The sequence below is a fragment of the Helianthus annuus genome, chromosome 14, assembly GCF_002127325.2.
Source record: "Helianthus annuus cultivar XRQ/B chromosome 14, HanXRQr2.0-SUNRISE, whole genome shotgun sequence".
In the NCBI taxonomy this organism is placed as follows: domain Eukaryota; kingdom Viridiplantae; phylum Streptophyta; class Magnoliopsida; order Asterales; family Asteraceae; genus Helianthus; species Helianthus annuus.
In genome coordinates, this window is record NC_035446.2 from 171,323,704 (window position 1) to 171,340,708 (window position 17,005).

The following is a 17,005-nucleotide window of genomic DNA, read 5'->3' on the forward strand; positions in this document are numbered from 1 at the left end:
CTTTTAACTTTTTATAACATAATAACTAATAGACAACAACATCTTCATTGAATTATGCGTGGATGTATTGTTATCGTTATTTTATTGTTATTTTGAAATTCAATTAAGCAAAGAGAGAAATTAAGGTAACAGTTGAATCCTTAATAATAATAGTATGTCCATCTCTTTATAGTCTAGTGACATCTTAAGGGTGAGATAACACTTTGGGATCAATATGTCATGAGTTCAATTCCTACAAAGGGTTTTCCCATATTTATTAGGTTTTCTCCTGAATTGGTGTATAAGCATCAGGGCCGGCACAAGCCCAAGTCAAATGAGGTTTGAGCCTTGAGCCACCAAAACTATAGGGTCTCTACGATTTGATGAAACCACAGTCCATTTATAAAAGTTTAGGCCTTTAGGGTGTGTGGGTTATCAACAGATTGATGGTTGGTAGTGTAGTGGTTTTGTGTATGTATTAATGTTAGTGAGACCCGGGTTCAAATCCCTGCTTCACCATTTTCTTCCATTTTTTTTTCTTGTTTTTAAATTTTAACACAATCTTTCAAATAATTACACTTGGGTCCTTCAAGTTTAACTTTCAATTACATACGTTTTTTTGGGAAAAAAGGCCAAAAGCTTTTACTTCGCCTTAGGCCACAAAAATAGTCGAGCCGGCCCTTATAAGCATTATGCCTAGTGGAGATGGATATGATCGGGTGATTCCGCTGGTGACACAATGATACTCCAGTGGTCCGTTAGTGATCCAAATTTTCTATAACATGCAATTATGCAAAGGTTGGTGTGAATTAAGCATGTTTTGCGGAACCTGTGTTTCCACTGACACCGCAGAATCCCCCGAGTGATAGGAACCATAGCTTCAATCCTCCATGTGTTCTTTGTTTTTATTCATGATTTAACTCAATATATATATATATATATATATATATATATATATATATATATATATATACATTTTTTCAAAATTCTTTTTATATAAACTTCGCAATCACTTATGTCTTCAGTAAAGTTTTTTTGTTTGTTTCAAATTGTTTTATTGAGAACTTTGTGAAGTAGGGTCCGTTTGATTGATATGGAAAGATCATGCATCTTGTGTTACCTGTTCACAACTTGACACATGCCATCCTACCTAGTGAAGTAAATACCACTAAATAAAATATTATTTTTTTAAGCTTTTGTTAATGATGATCTTTTGTGATTATAATAGTATCTGTGTTTTTACCTAAGTTACTTTAATTATTGGGGATTGATTTACAGGTTGTTTATAAAAGAGGTCAAATTGATGCCATTTTCTAGGCAGACATATTTCGTGGATTTATGGGGAGTGTAAACATAACTTGTAAACACATGCAACAAGTTTATCTTAATTATTTCTTAATATTCTATATGTTCTAACATCGTAATGTAATTCAACTTACTAAATGAACATAAAGTCAAAGAGTAGGAAGGTATAATTTGTGCATAATAGAAATGGTAACTCTGCCAAGTCAATTACACAATACAACATAAAGTCAAAGAGTAGGATGGTATGAAGTGGGCATCTCTCATGATGTGTGAGAACCCTACTTCTTGAAAACTAACGAGATTTTAACATTCAACATATTATTATATAATGTCTTTGTTTGTATTGATTTTTAGTTTTATTTAGCGGTTCGAAATAGCGGCCCCTATGTTCAATTTTATTGTTTTTTTCATAAAATAGTAGTGGTTCGAAAAAAAAAAGACATGGGCCGTTGAATCAAACTTGGTGGGCTTGCCTAAGTCTTAGGACAAGTTTTGGGCTTTTCGGCTTGATTTGGTTTAATGTTATCGTTTAGTTTTTTTATTAGCTTTTACACTTTCAAGCTAAAATCACACCCGTCTTTAAACTTGCGGGGGAAGTATTAGGCTAAAATGATTTATTGTGATATAATAAATCACCACATGTGTAACCTTAAATTAAAAGATGTTAATACAATCACAATATTCCTCCTACATATCCTCCAACATATCCCTAAAGCTTCACACGATGGCTCGCTCCCTATTTTATTCGGTTACCGTTAACTATACTCTTACATAATTGTTTTTTACTTTTTTATTAAATCGTCGTTAAGTTAAAGATATTATATCATTTTGATGTGGAAACATGCTTTTATAGTTTAATATAGTGACATCATTAACGTCCTTTTAGTATGAATTAAAAACTAAAAGGCACCCACATGAATCATGTGAAAACCCATATGGTACGTTATTTTCAAAGTCCACCCCAATCAAATTCACACACATAACAAAGGTAAAAAAAAATAAAATTATTTATAATAACTAGAATTAACCCTGCCGCGACAAGAGCTGCCTTCCAATTATTTCATTACGCAAGTTACGATTTTACTACACAACGTTCACATAAAAACATCTCATTGATTGTCATTAACATTTACAACAAAATTACAACCAATGATTACTAAAGCTAACGACATATAAAAACGCTAAACTCCGCGAACATTATTGGCGTCAGCATGACGCGCATAAAACGTGTTGATCTCAAGCTGGAGTTTAGCTTACTTCTCACGTATCATGGACATTCATTCTGTTGACTCAACCAATTTTTCGTTAATCCTACGGTCCTACTCCACAACCTGTTCAAGAATACGTCCAAGTTGTTCGAAAACGTTTTGCTCCTCGTTTGGGATTGTCATTTTTTTACCTACGAATCGATTTTTGAGCTAGAATTTAGTTTAAGTCTTTACATACACGAAGTAAAATAATATAAAGATAGCAATGTTTTTAGATAAATGTAAACTCGTGCACATCATACTAAGCATTTAGCTAGTTTGATGTTACTTTTCATCACTGATCAAGAAACTAAAAGTAAAAGCACACAAATGAGGAAAAAATACTAAGGGTGTACGGGGTGTTCGCGGGGAATGGCAGCGGTAACCCTAGTCATCGATCGGGAACACCGCCGCCATCAAAGCGGGGACCCGAATCGGTGATAGGGGGCGGTGTGGACTTACCGCGTTGTTTGGCACACTTTTCGAAAGAAGACCGTTTGACAACGGTCATTTTTATAAAAAAAAAAAAAAATTCAACTTTTTTAAACAATATATATCTAACCAACCTAAATCAATTTTTTTACCACACTCACCACTCTCAAACTCACACCAAAACTCTCAAACTCAAATCTTTCAAATACAAAATGGATTCCAAGCTTCCGTTTCTTTCTACCCTACCCGACTTTCCCGACGATGGAGATGCATCGTCAAGCGATAGTAGCTTAATTTTCTTCCAAAATCTCATCCAACAAGCGGAGCTACTAGACACGGCATCGTCTAGTAAAAAAAATTATGTCCGTCGAGATCGTGAGGGGGGCCATGAGACACTCATGGCCGATTATTTTGATGAAAATCCAAAATTTAATGATGATACTTTTCGTCACAGATTTCGTATGTCCAAGTCTTTGTTCCTAAAAATTGTTAGTGACGTGGAAGCGTATGACGAGTGGTTTAAAGAAGGCTTAGACGGGAGAATGAAGAAAAGTTTTACACCGTTGCAAAAGGTTACTTCGGCAATTAAACAACTTGCAACCGGTAACCCACCAGACGAGGGGGATGAGTATTTAAATATGTCTGAAAGGACCTCTCGTGAGTGCCTTGAATATTTCTGCGAGACGGTCTGTAAAAGATATGGCGGTGAATTCCTACGTAGACCAACGAGCCACGACGTCGCGCTATTGTATCAGGCTCATGAGGAGAGGCATCACCTAACCTGGTATGTTGGGTAGTCTGGATTGTACACACTTCGTCTGGAGAATGTGCCCCACAGAATTGCGTGGACAATACATGAGAGGCGATCATCAATACCCGACGGTTATGTTAGAAGCGGTGGCGTCTCAAGATTTGTGGATTTGGCATGCTTTTTGTGGCCCGGCGGGTTCACAAAACGACATCAACGTGCTGCAACAATCTCCATTATTTCTTGCTCAACGAAACGGAACGGCGCCAAATTGTCCATTTCAAGTGAACAACCACTTATACAAACGCGGGTATTATCTTACTGATGGGATCTACCCTACCTGGTCCGTGTTTGTGAAGTCTTTTCCATATCCACACGACCCGAATGAAAAAAAGTTCAAAAGGCAACACGAGGCCGCAAGAAAAGATGTGGAACGGGCGTTTGGTGTGTTAAAGTCGAAGTGGGGAATACTAAATCGTCCAATGCGTTCGAAAACGGTGAGAAAGATAAGGTCCATCGTGTATACGTGCCTTATTTTACACAACATGATTATAAAAGACGACGGAAGGGCGATAGCACCGGTACATATTCAAGATCCTCCAGTCGAACCCGTCTTGAACCCGTCTTCGATGATACAGCTTATACGGAGCTCATTGACGAAGACACGCATTGGAGACTAAAACACGATCTCGTTGAGCATCTCGGAAGTTTAGATCTGCCTCACCTTGAAGTTGATTCGGACGACGAGTAGTTTGTTTTTATATTTTTCTAGTTTGAATGTATTTTTTTTTAATTTAATGAAATGTCTTTTATTTAATTTTTATTTTTATTAATATTTTTTAAATTTGTAAACATGCATAATTTTACAAAAAAAAAAAAAAAAAAAAAAAACCCAACTCCCCTAAGAGGGGAGTGCCGCCATCAAAATGGGGTGTTAGGGGAGTTGACGTGGCACTGATTGATTGGTTGGGCGTAAGAGAGGGGACTCACCTCTTAGGTGAGCACCCCTTACACCCTAATAGTTTAAGACAAACGTTAAAGTGTCGAATTTTATATGTTTTTATATTAGGCTCAAGTTATCTTACTTAAACCCATTGTTTTAAAAACCGGTTTATACGGGTCGGTTAAACCGGATGTCGGAAGCTTGGCTGGTACGAATCATACAAGTAAACTGAGAGAACGACAAAAAAGTTGTACCACCGATAAATTGGGTTATACCGGTTTAAACAACCGGTATACTGGTACCAAGTCAAAGGTTAAAATTTGGAATTTAAATCTTTTATAGGCACAAAAAAGTGATGATTTACCTTTTTAGTAAAACCTAGTGCCTAAAAAGGTACCGATACTGAATATTTGGATTATTTTTTATTATGGATTAACTTTCAGAATATTTTATATTATGAAATGATGTAGTTTGGATTATTTTTTTGAGTAAAAATTGTATTTTATGGATTTATAGGGTTAATTAGGCAACCCAATTGAACCGCTCGGTACAACCCTGTTGAAACATTTCTGAACCTAACCCGATATGATTTAAAACCAATTAAAAACGATTGCTTTCTCTAAGCCATCATACTTTAGTAATTTAAGACGTAATCCATCATAGCCTTTCTAATCGCAACATTTATATACTATGAATTAGCAACATGTTCAAGACATGTAACCACGCAATTGCCATGCCATATAAGTCATAGGTTACCTTAAAGCGTATAAGGACCCCATAAGTGAAAGAGAAACATGGCGGCACAAATGCAGCCGCACCCCAAACAGAAACTTGGTTAATACCCAAAGAATGCATACCATAACTAAGTCAAGTCTCACCCCAATAAACCACAAACCACCCAATATGTCGATTGTCCAAACAAACCATGTCATCGCCGAATAGGAAAGATACAACACGGATTGATTATAAATACCCAAGTCAGAGTACATAGCCACAAGCACAAGTTACAATCCTTTAAATCATAAACAAACCACAAAGCCCTAGTTACAATCTATAACACAGAATTCCATGAACAAATCACAGCTAAACATGAACTAGACAAGAAGCATTTCGGGTTCACAGTATACAAACACGACTATGCTCGTCTAAAGAAGTGCACCAACACCACGAAGGTTAGGTAGCCAACACAAAAGCCAGGCCAAACCCAAGGGTTTGCAAGGAACTCAAATGTTCCAAAATCCAACAAAGAACAAACATGTTGCGAATCCATAATACATAAAAAGACCATCCGGGTTAGACAACCAAAATGCATGTACTTGTACATTTAACCAAACACAAATCAAGCTCAGCAACCTCGGTTGGCTGCATTAAAAAATGTGTCATGCCCAAACCGAAGCACAACCATGCTAGACTCTTGGATAAAAGCCAAATTATCTTCATCAAGCATCAAGTACCATGAACTAAACTCAAACAACCAATATCCATCATACAAAAAACACAGAAACCATATAAGTCTCAGATGAACCAAAAAATATTCATCTTCATCGACATGAACCCAACAAAAAACATTAAACTGTAACCGAAACAAAAATCCTCAGATGAATCTAAAAATCCATCTTCATTCACATATCTTAAATCTCACTTTATGAAACCACAAAGAATCTCACAAGCAAAAGCCAACACACAAAGTGCAAAACAAATCTAGGTTCAAATTGTCCATGCAAGACCATCGAATGGCCAACAAATAGACAACCATCTTCAGAGAATATACCATACGAAGAAGCCTCAGAAGAAGATCAAAGCCTCATTGTGACATCGTCATAGGCAAAGCGTAAACATCAAATTGCCAAAAAACCATACTCCAAAAACAATCATGAAACAACATCACGGCCCAAAAGGGCAACATTTTTTTTGTTTTTTTTCGTATGGCAACATTGGAGCCAAAAAACACAACCAAAATCAATTTCGGCTGGTATGATTTGAAAACAGATGGAGTTCGCCAATTAACGACAACAAAAGCAAACAAATACGTCAGAAACACATCGTAGTAAAGATGTATTACCGGGTTTCATAGAACAATCGGTAGCAGAAGTAGTCGTTGTGGCGAACAGAATCGCCTTGTAATAGTCTTATTTTTTACTTTTTAAAATAATGGCAAGTAAAAGTCTTATTTTTACAAGGCCTTATTTTTACTTTTTCTTAAATGGTAACTAGAAGTCTTATTTTTACTCACAAAAATTTTGATAAAACTCATCTAAAGTGTAATTCTTCTCAATTTAATTTTTACATAGGGTGGAGATACAATAGAAAGTTTATTTGGCTAGGAAGGCTAGGAAGTGATCTTGACCATTCATTTAGTTAATCAAGGGCTAAGATTAAATCAGAGAAATTGAAGTGAAAAAAGAGGCGCGTGAGTTTGCTTAGGAGCATTCTAGTCAATACAAGCCAATAGTTTCTCTCTTTTCCAATTCCCCCCCATTTTTTAAACGTTAATAACTCTTTCATACGACATTATTTTTTTATAAAAATTGCACCAAAAAACGAGCGTTTTTTTATCTTTAAAACGAGTATACTGTTGCTATATTTAAAAAAAAACAGTTGCGTAAAACGCAATAAAAAAACCCTAGTTACGTAAAACGCAATGAAAAAAAACCTAAAAAATGACATTTTTCTAAAACGCAATGCACCAAAAACACATAGAAATGACTTAATTGTAAAACGCAATGTCTAGAAAACACAAAAAATGTCTTATTTCTAAAACGCAATAGCCTAAAAACTCAAAAGAATATGTACTTTCTAAAACGCAATGGACTAAAAACACATAAAAATGTGTTTTTACCTAAAACGCAATGCACTAAAAACACAAAGAAATGTCTTATTTGTAAAACGCAATGGCCATAAAACACTTAAAATGTATGTTTTCTAAAACGCAATGGACTGAAAACACATAAAAAAGTGTTTTACCTAAAACGCAATGCACCAAAAACACAAAGAAATGTCTTATTTGTAAAACACAATGACCATAAAACACTTAAAATGTCTGTTTTCTAAAACGCAATGGACTGAAAACACATAAAAAAAGTGTTTTTACCTAAAACGCAATGCACAAAAAACACAAAGAAATGTCTTATTTGTAAAACGCAATGTCTAGAAAACACTTAAAAATGACTCATTCTAAAAAGCAATTGCTAGAAAACAAAAGAAAATGTTATCTGTAAAACGCAATGGACTGAAAACATCTAAAAAAGTGTTTTACCTAAAACGCAATGCACCAAAAACACTTCAAGAATGTGTTTTTCTAAAACGCAATGGCCAAAAAACACATAGAAATGTTTTAGTTCTAAAACGCAATTGAACCATGACAATAGTTGTCTGTGCTGTGAATTGTCTGTGCTGTGAACTGTCTCGACCAATGCAGTTTCCAGAGGCAATTTACAGAAAATTAATTTTTCTGATGCATTTTTATTACAGCATTTTAATCGACAACAACGCACGGAGTTCGCCAATTAACGACAACAAAAGCAAACAAATACGTCAGAAACACATCGTAGTAAAGATGTATTACCGGGTTTCATAGAACAATCGGTAGCAGAAGTAGTCGTTGTGGCGAACAGAATCGCCCTGAGATGTATTACCAGCTCAACCCCAACCAGGGGCTCTGCCCCTTGGACCCCGCCAGGGGCTGCCGCCCCTGGGACCCCGCTACCAGGGGCGCTGCCCCCGGACCCCCGCCAAGATCGTAAATCGCAATGACTACATCAAAAACCCAGATCGTAAAAGTGAAATTAAAGAATTTCTTACATGGATCGAAGTGATTTCTTCAACAATTGACGATTTTTGAATGATTGAAACACTTATCAGCCCTCGAATCGAACGGATCGAGTGATTATCTTCAAAATCACCCGAAAAAACGAGATTTTGTATGAAATTAAACTGGGTTTTCTTCAAAAAAGCTGAAGAACACGTTGATCGGATGTTTGAATCATTGATTGGTGATGAAAATCGCACTATAATGTTGTGATTATTGAGATAGAAAGTGAAGAAATGGTTGAAGATGGTGGGTTTTGAAAATGGTGAGTTTTGAAGTTATTGAGTTTTGAAAAGGAAGAAGAAATGGTTGGATTGACTAAAATACCCTTTTTCTTTATTTTAAATGTTGCCACATGTCCTAATCCTATTGCTTTCTACACTTCCTAGTCAAAATAAACTTTCTATTTATAAGTCTTAATTTTTAACATATTCTTTAATAATGTCATTACATTTTTTTTTGTTCTAATCACTCCTTTTACAAAGTGTCATTGAAAGTCTTACTCCTTACTTTACAAAAAGTCTCATGGTAGTCTTGGTTTTACTCAACTCTTTTTATAAAACGTCACTAAAAAGGTTCCATCTGTCTAATTTTAATAAATTGTCAATAACATATTTAATTCTGCCCCTCTTTTTACAAAGTGATATTATAAGTCTTATTATTTTTTTTTTTGAACAACGAATTTCTTTAATCCTACCGTTTGTGGGACGGGACTTAAATCCATGACATATAAATCTTAGGCGCTCCTAGAGGCTTTGTCTCTACCATTGGACGAGCCACCCAATGATTATAAGCCTCAAGTCTACTCATTATATATTATAAATTAGCAAGTTTTTGGTGCACAATAAGTTGTACATTGTGCTATGCACATTTTTCAAAAAAAAACTTGATTTTTTATTTTTAACCCAAAGGTTTTTACCTTTTACAATTTTAATCATATATAATTTGTTTTTTAACTTTAACCCAAAACTTTTCATTATTTGCAAGTTAACTTCACAACTTTTATCACTTATACTTTTCATCTTCCGCATATTTTCGTTTTTACGTATAGTTCTAAATATTTCGAGTTAATACGACGCAACGTGCATGTGTGGTTCAACGTTTTTGCCTCTATTTTTTCATGTTTGACAGGTTCGTCGCAACACGCATATCCTAGGTCAAGCCAGTGTTGGTGGTCGATGACGGTTGTGTGACATTAGTACTATCACTGTTTTACGCCCCGCTGCAACGCGAGCTTTCAGGGTTTTTCAAAGAAAAAATGGTTATGCATATGGTTGTCGTAACGTTGGCTTTGGGGGTTTTCAAAAAAAAAAAAAGATTGTTTTTACTTTTCACTCAAAGGTATATCATAAATTACTTTTAACCAAAAACTATTTATTTTTTTACTTTTAACCCAAAACTTTTTATCTTTTGCAATCTATCCTCATAACTTTTTTTACTTCAAACGTTGGTACTTTATATTTTTCATTTTCCGCAAATTTTTCTCTTTATACTTGGTTCTAAATTTTGTGACTTAACACATCGCAACGTGTGTCTTTGGCTTAACGTTTTTACGTTAAGTTCTAAATTTTGCGAGTTAACACTGCAACATGCGTGTGTGGGTGAACGTTTTCCATCGTCTATTTTTCCCTGTTTGACAGGTTTAACATAACATGCGGGTCCTAGATCGACTTAGTTATAACTAAAGAATCTCCGCCGCATTGCGGCGGGTCGCAGTCCTAGTTGATTTTATTTTATAAGGTGTCACTAAATGTCTTTATTATCCAATTGCTCAAAGCACTAGGTAGGTGAATTGCACCATGTTCCCCTGATAAATTGATCTCCATTTCGACCTATTTCTTATCTAGTTAAACGAATGAGCAAGGATATACAGGATTATCGTACCTCTACACTTCTTCCCCTTCTTGAGGTATGTAACACAATTATTGCAACTGATTTGCTTTAGCTTCACAAAATTTATGTTACTAGAAAATGTGTATGTCACTGTAGTGTCTCTAAGGAGCATGAATAGTCACAGTGTCACTAAACATGAAGAGCGACAGAACATGAATAACTTATTGCACATTCTGTAGTGATGTCAAGTCAGCGTCACAAAGGTAGTGGGCAATAACTATCGTGAATTGAATAATTTTTTTTGAACGGCAAATTTCTTTTATTCCTGTCGTCTGTGGGAGTTGAACCCAATCTGATTTGCATGGGGGTGTTAACGGACTACACGTGGTCTACGTTATCTTGTTTATGCTCATTGAATCATTTACATGTAAAACAGGAAGAGTAATTTCAAGATTGAATACCAAATGTACATTTCTTTCTTTGATGCAAAATAGATAAAAGAGTGATAGATGGATGGTATGGTAACTAAACAACCAAATCAGTCACAAACTTAGATGTCCCTTATATAAATCTCTCTAGACCAAAATACACAAGAAAAATGTAACGAGATTTAATCAAAAACATAGTGTTGAGTCAATCCTTAACACGATGATGTTCGTTGTCAAACTCAAACCCCTCTCATAGGTGTTGGCTTCAAGGATGAAATCTTAAACCACCTCCTTTTGACAAACAGGGCAGTTCTGAAACAGATTTATAACCTTAAATTAATCAAAGATAAACCAATAAACATGTCAAATGTTTAAGATACAGAAAAATGTAACCTTTTTATTCTTTAACCATTTGACGATGCATTTCCTATGATATTGATGAACACAAGGCAATGTGATTATGCGTTTCCCAAATTTGAAATTCTCTTGACATATCACGCACCTAAATCTGCATATTTATCAGTGGACGGAACACATAGTGGCGTATGTGATCAAAAGATAAAAAGATTGCAGTTTTGCAGCTTTTTAGGTGGTTCGTGATCCTTTTTCTGTCATTGCTTTTTGAGTTAGTTACTGTTTTCGTCCCTGTGGTTTGTCAAAATCACTATTTCAGTCCATTAGTTTAAAAATTGCGATTTCAGTCCCTGTGGTTTCACTTTCGTAACCATTTTAGTCCCTGTGGTTTCACTTTCATAACCATTTCAATCCATTTATTCTGTAAGTACAGGGACTGAAATGGTTACGAGGTGGACTGAAATGTTTACGAAAGTGAAACCACATGGACTGAAATCGCAATTTTTAAACTAATGGATTGAAATAGTGATTTTTGACAAACCACAAGTACGAAAACAGTAATTAACTCTTTCTTTTTTCTCTTCTACAACTATTATTACTAATCCTAGTATAGTTTTTTTTTTTTTTTTTTTTTTTTTTTGTAGAGTTAATTACTGTTTTCGTCCCTGTGGTTTGTCAAAAATTACTATTTCAGTCCATTAGTTTAAAAATTGCGATTTCAGTCCCTGTGGTTTCACTTTCGTAACCATTTCAGTCCACCTCGTAACCATTTCAGTCCCTGTACTTACAGAATAAATGGATTGAAATGGTTATGAAAGTGAAACCACAGGGATTGAAATGGTTACGAAAGTGAAAACACAGGGACTGAAATCGCAATTTTTAAACTAATGGACTGAAACAGTGATTTTTGACAAACCACAGGGACGAAAACAGTAATTAACTCTTTTTTGTATATACTTTTAGTTACTTATATTTTTATAGTGTGCAAAAAAAAAAAAAAAAAAAAAAAAAACATAGTTTTTTTTTACATTTTTTTTTGAGGACGGCATATAGTGGGATCGAGTCATAGAGGTAAGGGTCGTAAGGTTTATCCTCATCTCACCCTCCCGGGACCCTACTTTAGCATGTTTGTTCGTTTGTTTAGCTTTGATCAATTAAACGCTAAATCTTTAGCGGGAAAAAAAATCTTACGTTTCTTCCGGGTGATTCGAAAACACTCCTGATGTGTAGATGGTGACTGGTAACTGCGAAATATGCGCTGCGGATAACCCTACGTTCTCCACACCAACTGCTTCAGTTAGGTTCAACAATTCCTGCACAAAAAAAAAAAAGCAACAAAATGTTTTCAAAAATCTAATTTCAAAACGACTCTACAAGATTGATCATTTGTACCTCGTATCGCATATTAGAAGGATCAATATCGTCTTGGTTCAAATCCGGAGTAGCATTGAATTCCGCTATGAAGAACTCATCAAACTCCTCCCCTAACTCCTGTAAGGATCTAGCAAAAGCTTCATCCATGGCTTCTTGTGAAATCACACTTGAGGATTCACCCTCATCTTCCGACGAACTCGATTCATCATCATCGTCACCATCATCATCATTAGTACCCACAGCCCTGTTTGCTACACATTCTTGATACGAATGATAGACGCATGCCTGTTGCATCCAGTTTCGGTTAATCGAACCGTACTTGGTTAAATTTGGTTAAAAAATAAAAAGTAAAATTACCTGTTGCAAGATAACTTCTTCATAACTAAGACCTTCTTCATCTTGAGGCAAGAATTCTTTCAAATTCTCCGGTATATCAACTGGTACACGGCCGTTTAGATGATAATGATCATATGTGTCTATGTCTCTACTCATGGATATGATGGTCTGTTTTGACTTTGGTCAATCAAGAGACAAGTAACATAATTTAGGGTTTTTAACAAGAGTTTCAACATCAAAATTAAAAAAAAAAAAAAAAAACAAATGGAAATTAGCCAGAAGGATTTACAAATCTATCCATAACAACATCAATTCCTCACACAAGATTAAAGTAAACAAAAGAAGAGTCAACTCCCCAACAAAAGAAGAGTCAACTCCCCAACAAAACAGATACATGTTTATATATTTAATATGATTTAAAAATTCATGTTATGGGTTTGTTGATTTGATGAGTTCAATTACATGATATTGCAGAATTGAAAGAAAAAGAAGGGTATGGAGTAAAAGAGTTACCCTGAAAGGAAGGAATTGATGAACAGGTATGTGATGGAGAGGAAGAGGAAAGTGAAGCAAGCAGCCATAAGTTGTTTAACATTAAACATAAGCCACTGTTGACTATTGTGAACCTACTGGGTCCACTTTACTTTTCAACTTTTATGATCCAATTTTGTACTTCAAACTAAAATAAAAATATATATCTGACATAATCATCCGTAATTTCGGATCGCCAAATGAACCTACGTGGATATTTGGCGGATTGATTTTATTAAGAATCTACATTTAAATCCGTTAGAGATGGTAGTGGTGGATCTAGCTAACAAAATATAAGGTATTCTAATTTTTTTTGGATTAGGGGTGTCTTTTATATAAAACCGGAAAAAATAAAAATTTTACACTACATAGACGGAGTTGAGGGCTGAGGGGTATTTTTACACCATGAAGACGAAGTTGATGGGTAACATACACTAGTAACACTACATCCGCCCGTGAAAGATTGAGTATGTTTGATTCATCTAAAAAACACATCTTAATGGTTTATAGAGTATGATATGGAGTTGTTTACAAGTTTTTATTAAGAAGTAACTAACCTTTAAAAATACATATATACCGGAAATAAAGTAGAAAAATAAGGATTAAGTTCATATTTGGGATTGCTTATTGAAACTCCTTATTGACTTATTTTTACATGTTAAAATGGTGTTTGGCAATTTGACTTTTGCCCTTCCTTATGAATTTTTGAAAGTGTTAAAAAGGAGATTTTGAGAAGTTAGGAGATTTTGACTTTTGCAAACTCATTAGTCCCTCTCTAGTGGGTCGCCACCTCCACCTGTAACACCCTATAGTGCCGGCGTACCTACGGGGGGCGCTACAGGCTGAATCTTCCCCTCCTCCGTGAAAATTTTCACAGGAGCCATACCTTCCACCATTTGTTTTTCTCTCACACACATATATATACATACATACATACATATATATATACACACTCAAGTTATATAACCTTCTTTCTTATACAATTATCACTTGTCACATAACCCCTCATTGTAGGGCTCTATGGAGTCTTATGACTACACATAGCCTTATAACTTTTTGCAAAAGTTAATAAGAAGGTTTGAAAAGAAATCCCAAACACACCTAAGAAAGAATAATATTTGAGAGACTTCTATGCTTTTGTGTTTGTTTATTTGATTGATCTTTAAATTGATTCCTAGTTTCTTTATTTAATTATTTTTGTGAACGACAACCCAAGAAAGATACGTATAAATGATTTTATTTTATTTTATTTTATTTTATTTTATTTGGGTGGACAGTGGACATTGTCCTCATAAAACGATTCCATTCGATTTAAACAAAAGTGTCTTAAAAGATAGTGGGTTCAAGTCTCACATACGATAGCAATAAAAGAAATTTGTTGTTAAAAAAAAAAGAAAACAGATATTTAATGCATTCAGCTTTAACAAATAAAATCCCATGTATTTTTTTTATTGTTTAATATGAGAGAAGGATATGAATGTCAATTTTCGCCTTCATGTGAGTAATAAAGTTGGTTTCAGCGTTTGGGCATTGATGATATATACAATATCAGAGCTCTTGAGTGCTAACTAGAGCATCTCACATACGAAGAAAAAATTTAAGTATCTCTCAAGTGTCACATGACGAATATAAGATTGTGTAGTGTAGAGCTATTATATATACGTAGCAAGGGAAAGTCCTATAGCAAAGGTCAATCAAAGGTGTTTTTTGTCTTTTAGTTGTGTTTTTTTTTTCGCTATTTTTTTCTTTTTTTACTTTACATTTTAGTAGCAGAGGACCCAAGATTTTTTTCATGGGGTGCGAAATATTTTTAAAAATTTTAGGCCGCCTAGATATATTAATAAAAAAATCGGTTCGGTTCGGTCGGGTAATGTAAAACAAAAAACATCAACCTAAAATTTATATAATCATCGAAAATACGTCAAAAGTTGTTACAAACATATTTAAAATGTCGCCCTACAGTTTTTAATTTTTGAAATCTATACAAAATAAACAATGATCTTTGAGTATTCAACCATCAATATTCCTTAATTTTCAAGTTTTGAATTTCAACTTTTTAAACCCTATACTAGAATCATATAATCAATAATATATTAAGAGACAACAAACTCATCCTATAAAGACTAGAACAACCCCAAATTATCTCAAAACACAAAAAACCCATCTTATTATTTCATAAACATCAAAATAACAAAAAACAAAACATGTACTGTTTGTGGCCGGAATTTTGCAGTCGCCGTCGGGGGTGGGGTGTCGCAGTGAGGTGAGGCAGAGGGAATGCGGGAGTCGCACAAAGCTGACAGGTCGATTGTGTGCTTTTGTTAACTTGACTGGTTTGTTTAATTAAAGTTTTGGGTTGGGCTTGAATTTTCACGGAGGAGATTAGCCAGAAAGATTTACAAATCCATCCATAACAATATCAATGCCTTACACAAGATTAAAGTAAACAAAAGAAGAGTCAACTCCCCAACAAAAAAGAGTCAACTCCCCAACAAAACAGATACATGTTTATATATTTAATATGATTTAAAAATTCATGTTATGGGTTTGTTGATTTGATGAGTTCAATTACATGATATTGCAGAATTGAAAGAAAAAAAAAGGTATGGAGTAAAAGAGTTACCCTGGAAGGAAGGAATTGATGAACAGGTATGTGATGGAGAGGAAGAGGAAAGTGAGGCAAGCAGCCATAAGGGTGAAAGGGGTGCACACCTAATAGGTGAGTGCACTCTCTTACGCCAAACCAATCCCCGTGTGCCACGTCAACTCCCCTCTTAAACTCCCCTAACACCCCCATTTGATGGCGCCACTCCCCTCTTAACTCCCCTTATTTTTTTATTCAAAAAAAAAAAAATAAAAGAAATAAAATGGTTTGATTGGCTGGAAATATGGGGCCCACCACCTTTCTCCCTCACCGCTCTCGTTGAACCACCACCGTTCTCCCTCACCGATTCGGGTCCCCGCAACGTTGGCGGCGGTGTTCCCGATCGGGGAAGGCGCTCACCGAAGGGGGTTACCGAGTACGCCCCGGACACCCTAAGTTGTTTAACATTAAACATAAGCCACTGTTGACTATTGTGAACCTACGGGGTCCACTTTACTTTTAAACTTTTATGATCCAATTTTGTACTTCAATCTAAAATAAAAATATATCTGACTGAAGGGGTATGGTCCCAAAAAGTCGCGCAAACCTCAGATCAGGTTGCGCGTAAGACCATACTCCTTAACACAACAAGGTGTTAACAACAACCTTGCGCGGCCTGCATCGCTCTACGATTATCCCGCGCGAGGGAATGCACACAACAAACCCAGATATCAGCACTTAACATAAAAACAATGGAAGAAATGAGCCACTAGGTAAAGAAGCGCGCGGCTACCTACAGTGGTACACAAGGTACAAGTGGCAGTAAAAGGAGCCAATGAGCGTCTAGCAGGCTCTGGTCAATCGTGCGCCACGATCGCCTGACGAGAAGTACACAAGGACGCCTACATGGCACCAATCAGAGGACGGAGACAACTGTCCCACGATCTCCACTCGTCTGCTGATGACAGAGGGACAACAAGGCCGACAACAATGACACGTGGCTCCAATCAAGGTGCGCCAGCACCGACGAGCATCTAGAAGCCACTAAGCAGTCGAGGCCAGCGAGGCAAAGAGCATATTCGTTGTTGTCCGTTTCTGGCCCA

At 35.7% G+C, this 17,005-nt stretch overlaps 1 protein-coding gene across 5 annotated transcripts; it reads right to left on the reverse strand.

Annotated features, from left to right (window-relative positions):
* Positions 1–10,737: 10,737 nt before the first annotated feature.
* LOC118486796 (E3 ubiquitin ligase BIG BROTHER-related-like) lies at positions 10,738–16,003 on the reverse strand. 5 transcript variants are annotated; one of them, XM_035983574.1, is made up of 6 exons: positions 15,942–16,003; positions 12,809–12,964; positions 12,470–12,736; positions 12,269–12,390; positions 11,117–11,225; positions 10,738–11,035 (listed from the first exon to the last, which is right to left on the reverse strand). In XM_035983574.1, the coding sequence occupies exons 2-6, from the start codon at positions 12,941–12,943 to the stop codon at positions 11,003–11,005; spliced, it is 666 nt and encodes a 221-aa protein (XP_035839467.1). In that variant the 5' UTR covers positions 12,944–12,964; positions 15,942–16,003; the 3' UTR covers positions 10,738–11,002. The 5 variants fall into 5 exon arrangements, with proteins under 5 accessions (XP_035839467.1, XP_035839466.1, XP_035839465.1 ...); XM_035983573.1 differs by having other exon boundaries at positions 11,117–11,231; XM_035983572.1 differs by lacking the exon at positions 15,942–16,003 and adding an exon at positions 13,301–13,450 and having other exon boundaries at positions 11,117–11,231.
* Positions 16,004–17,005: the final 1,002 nt, after the last annotated feature.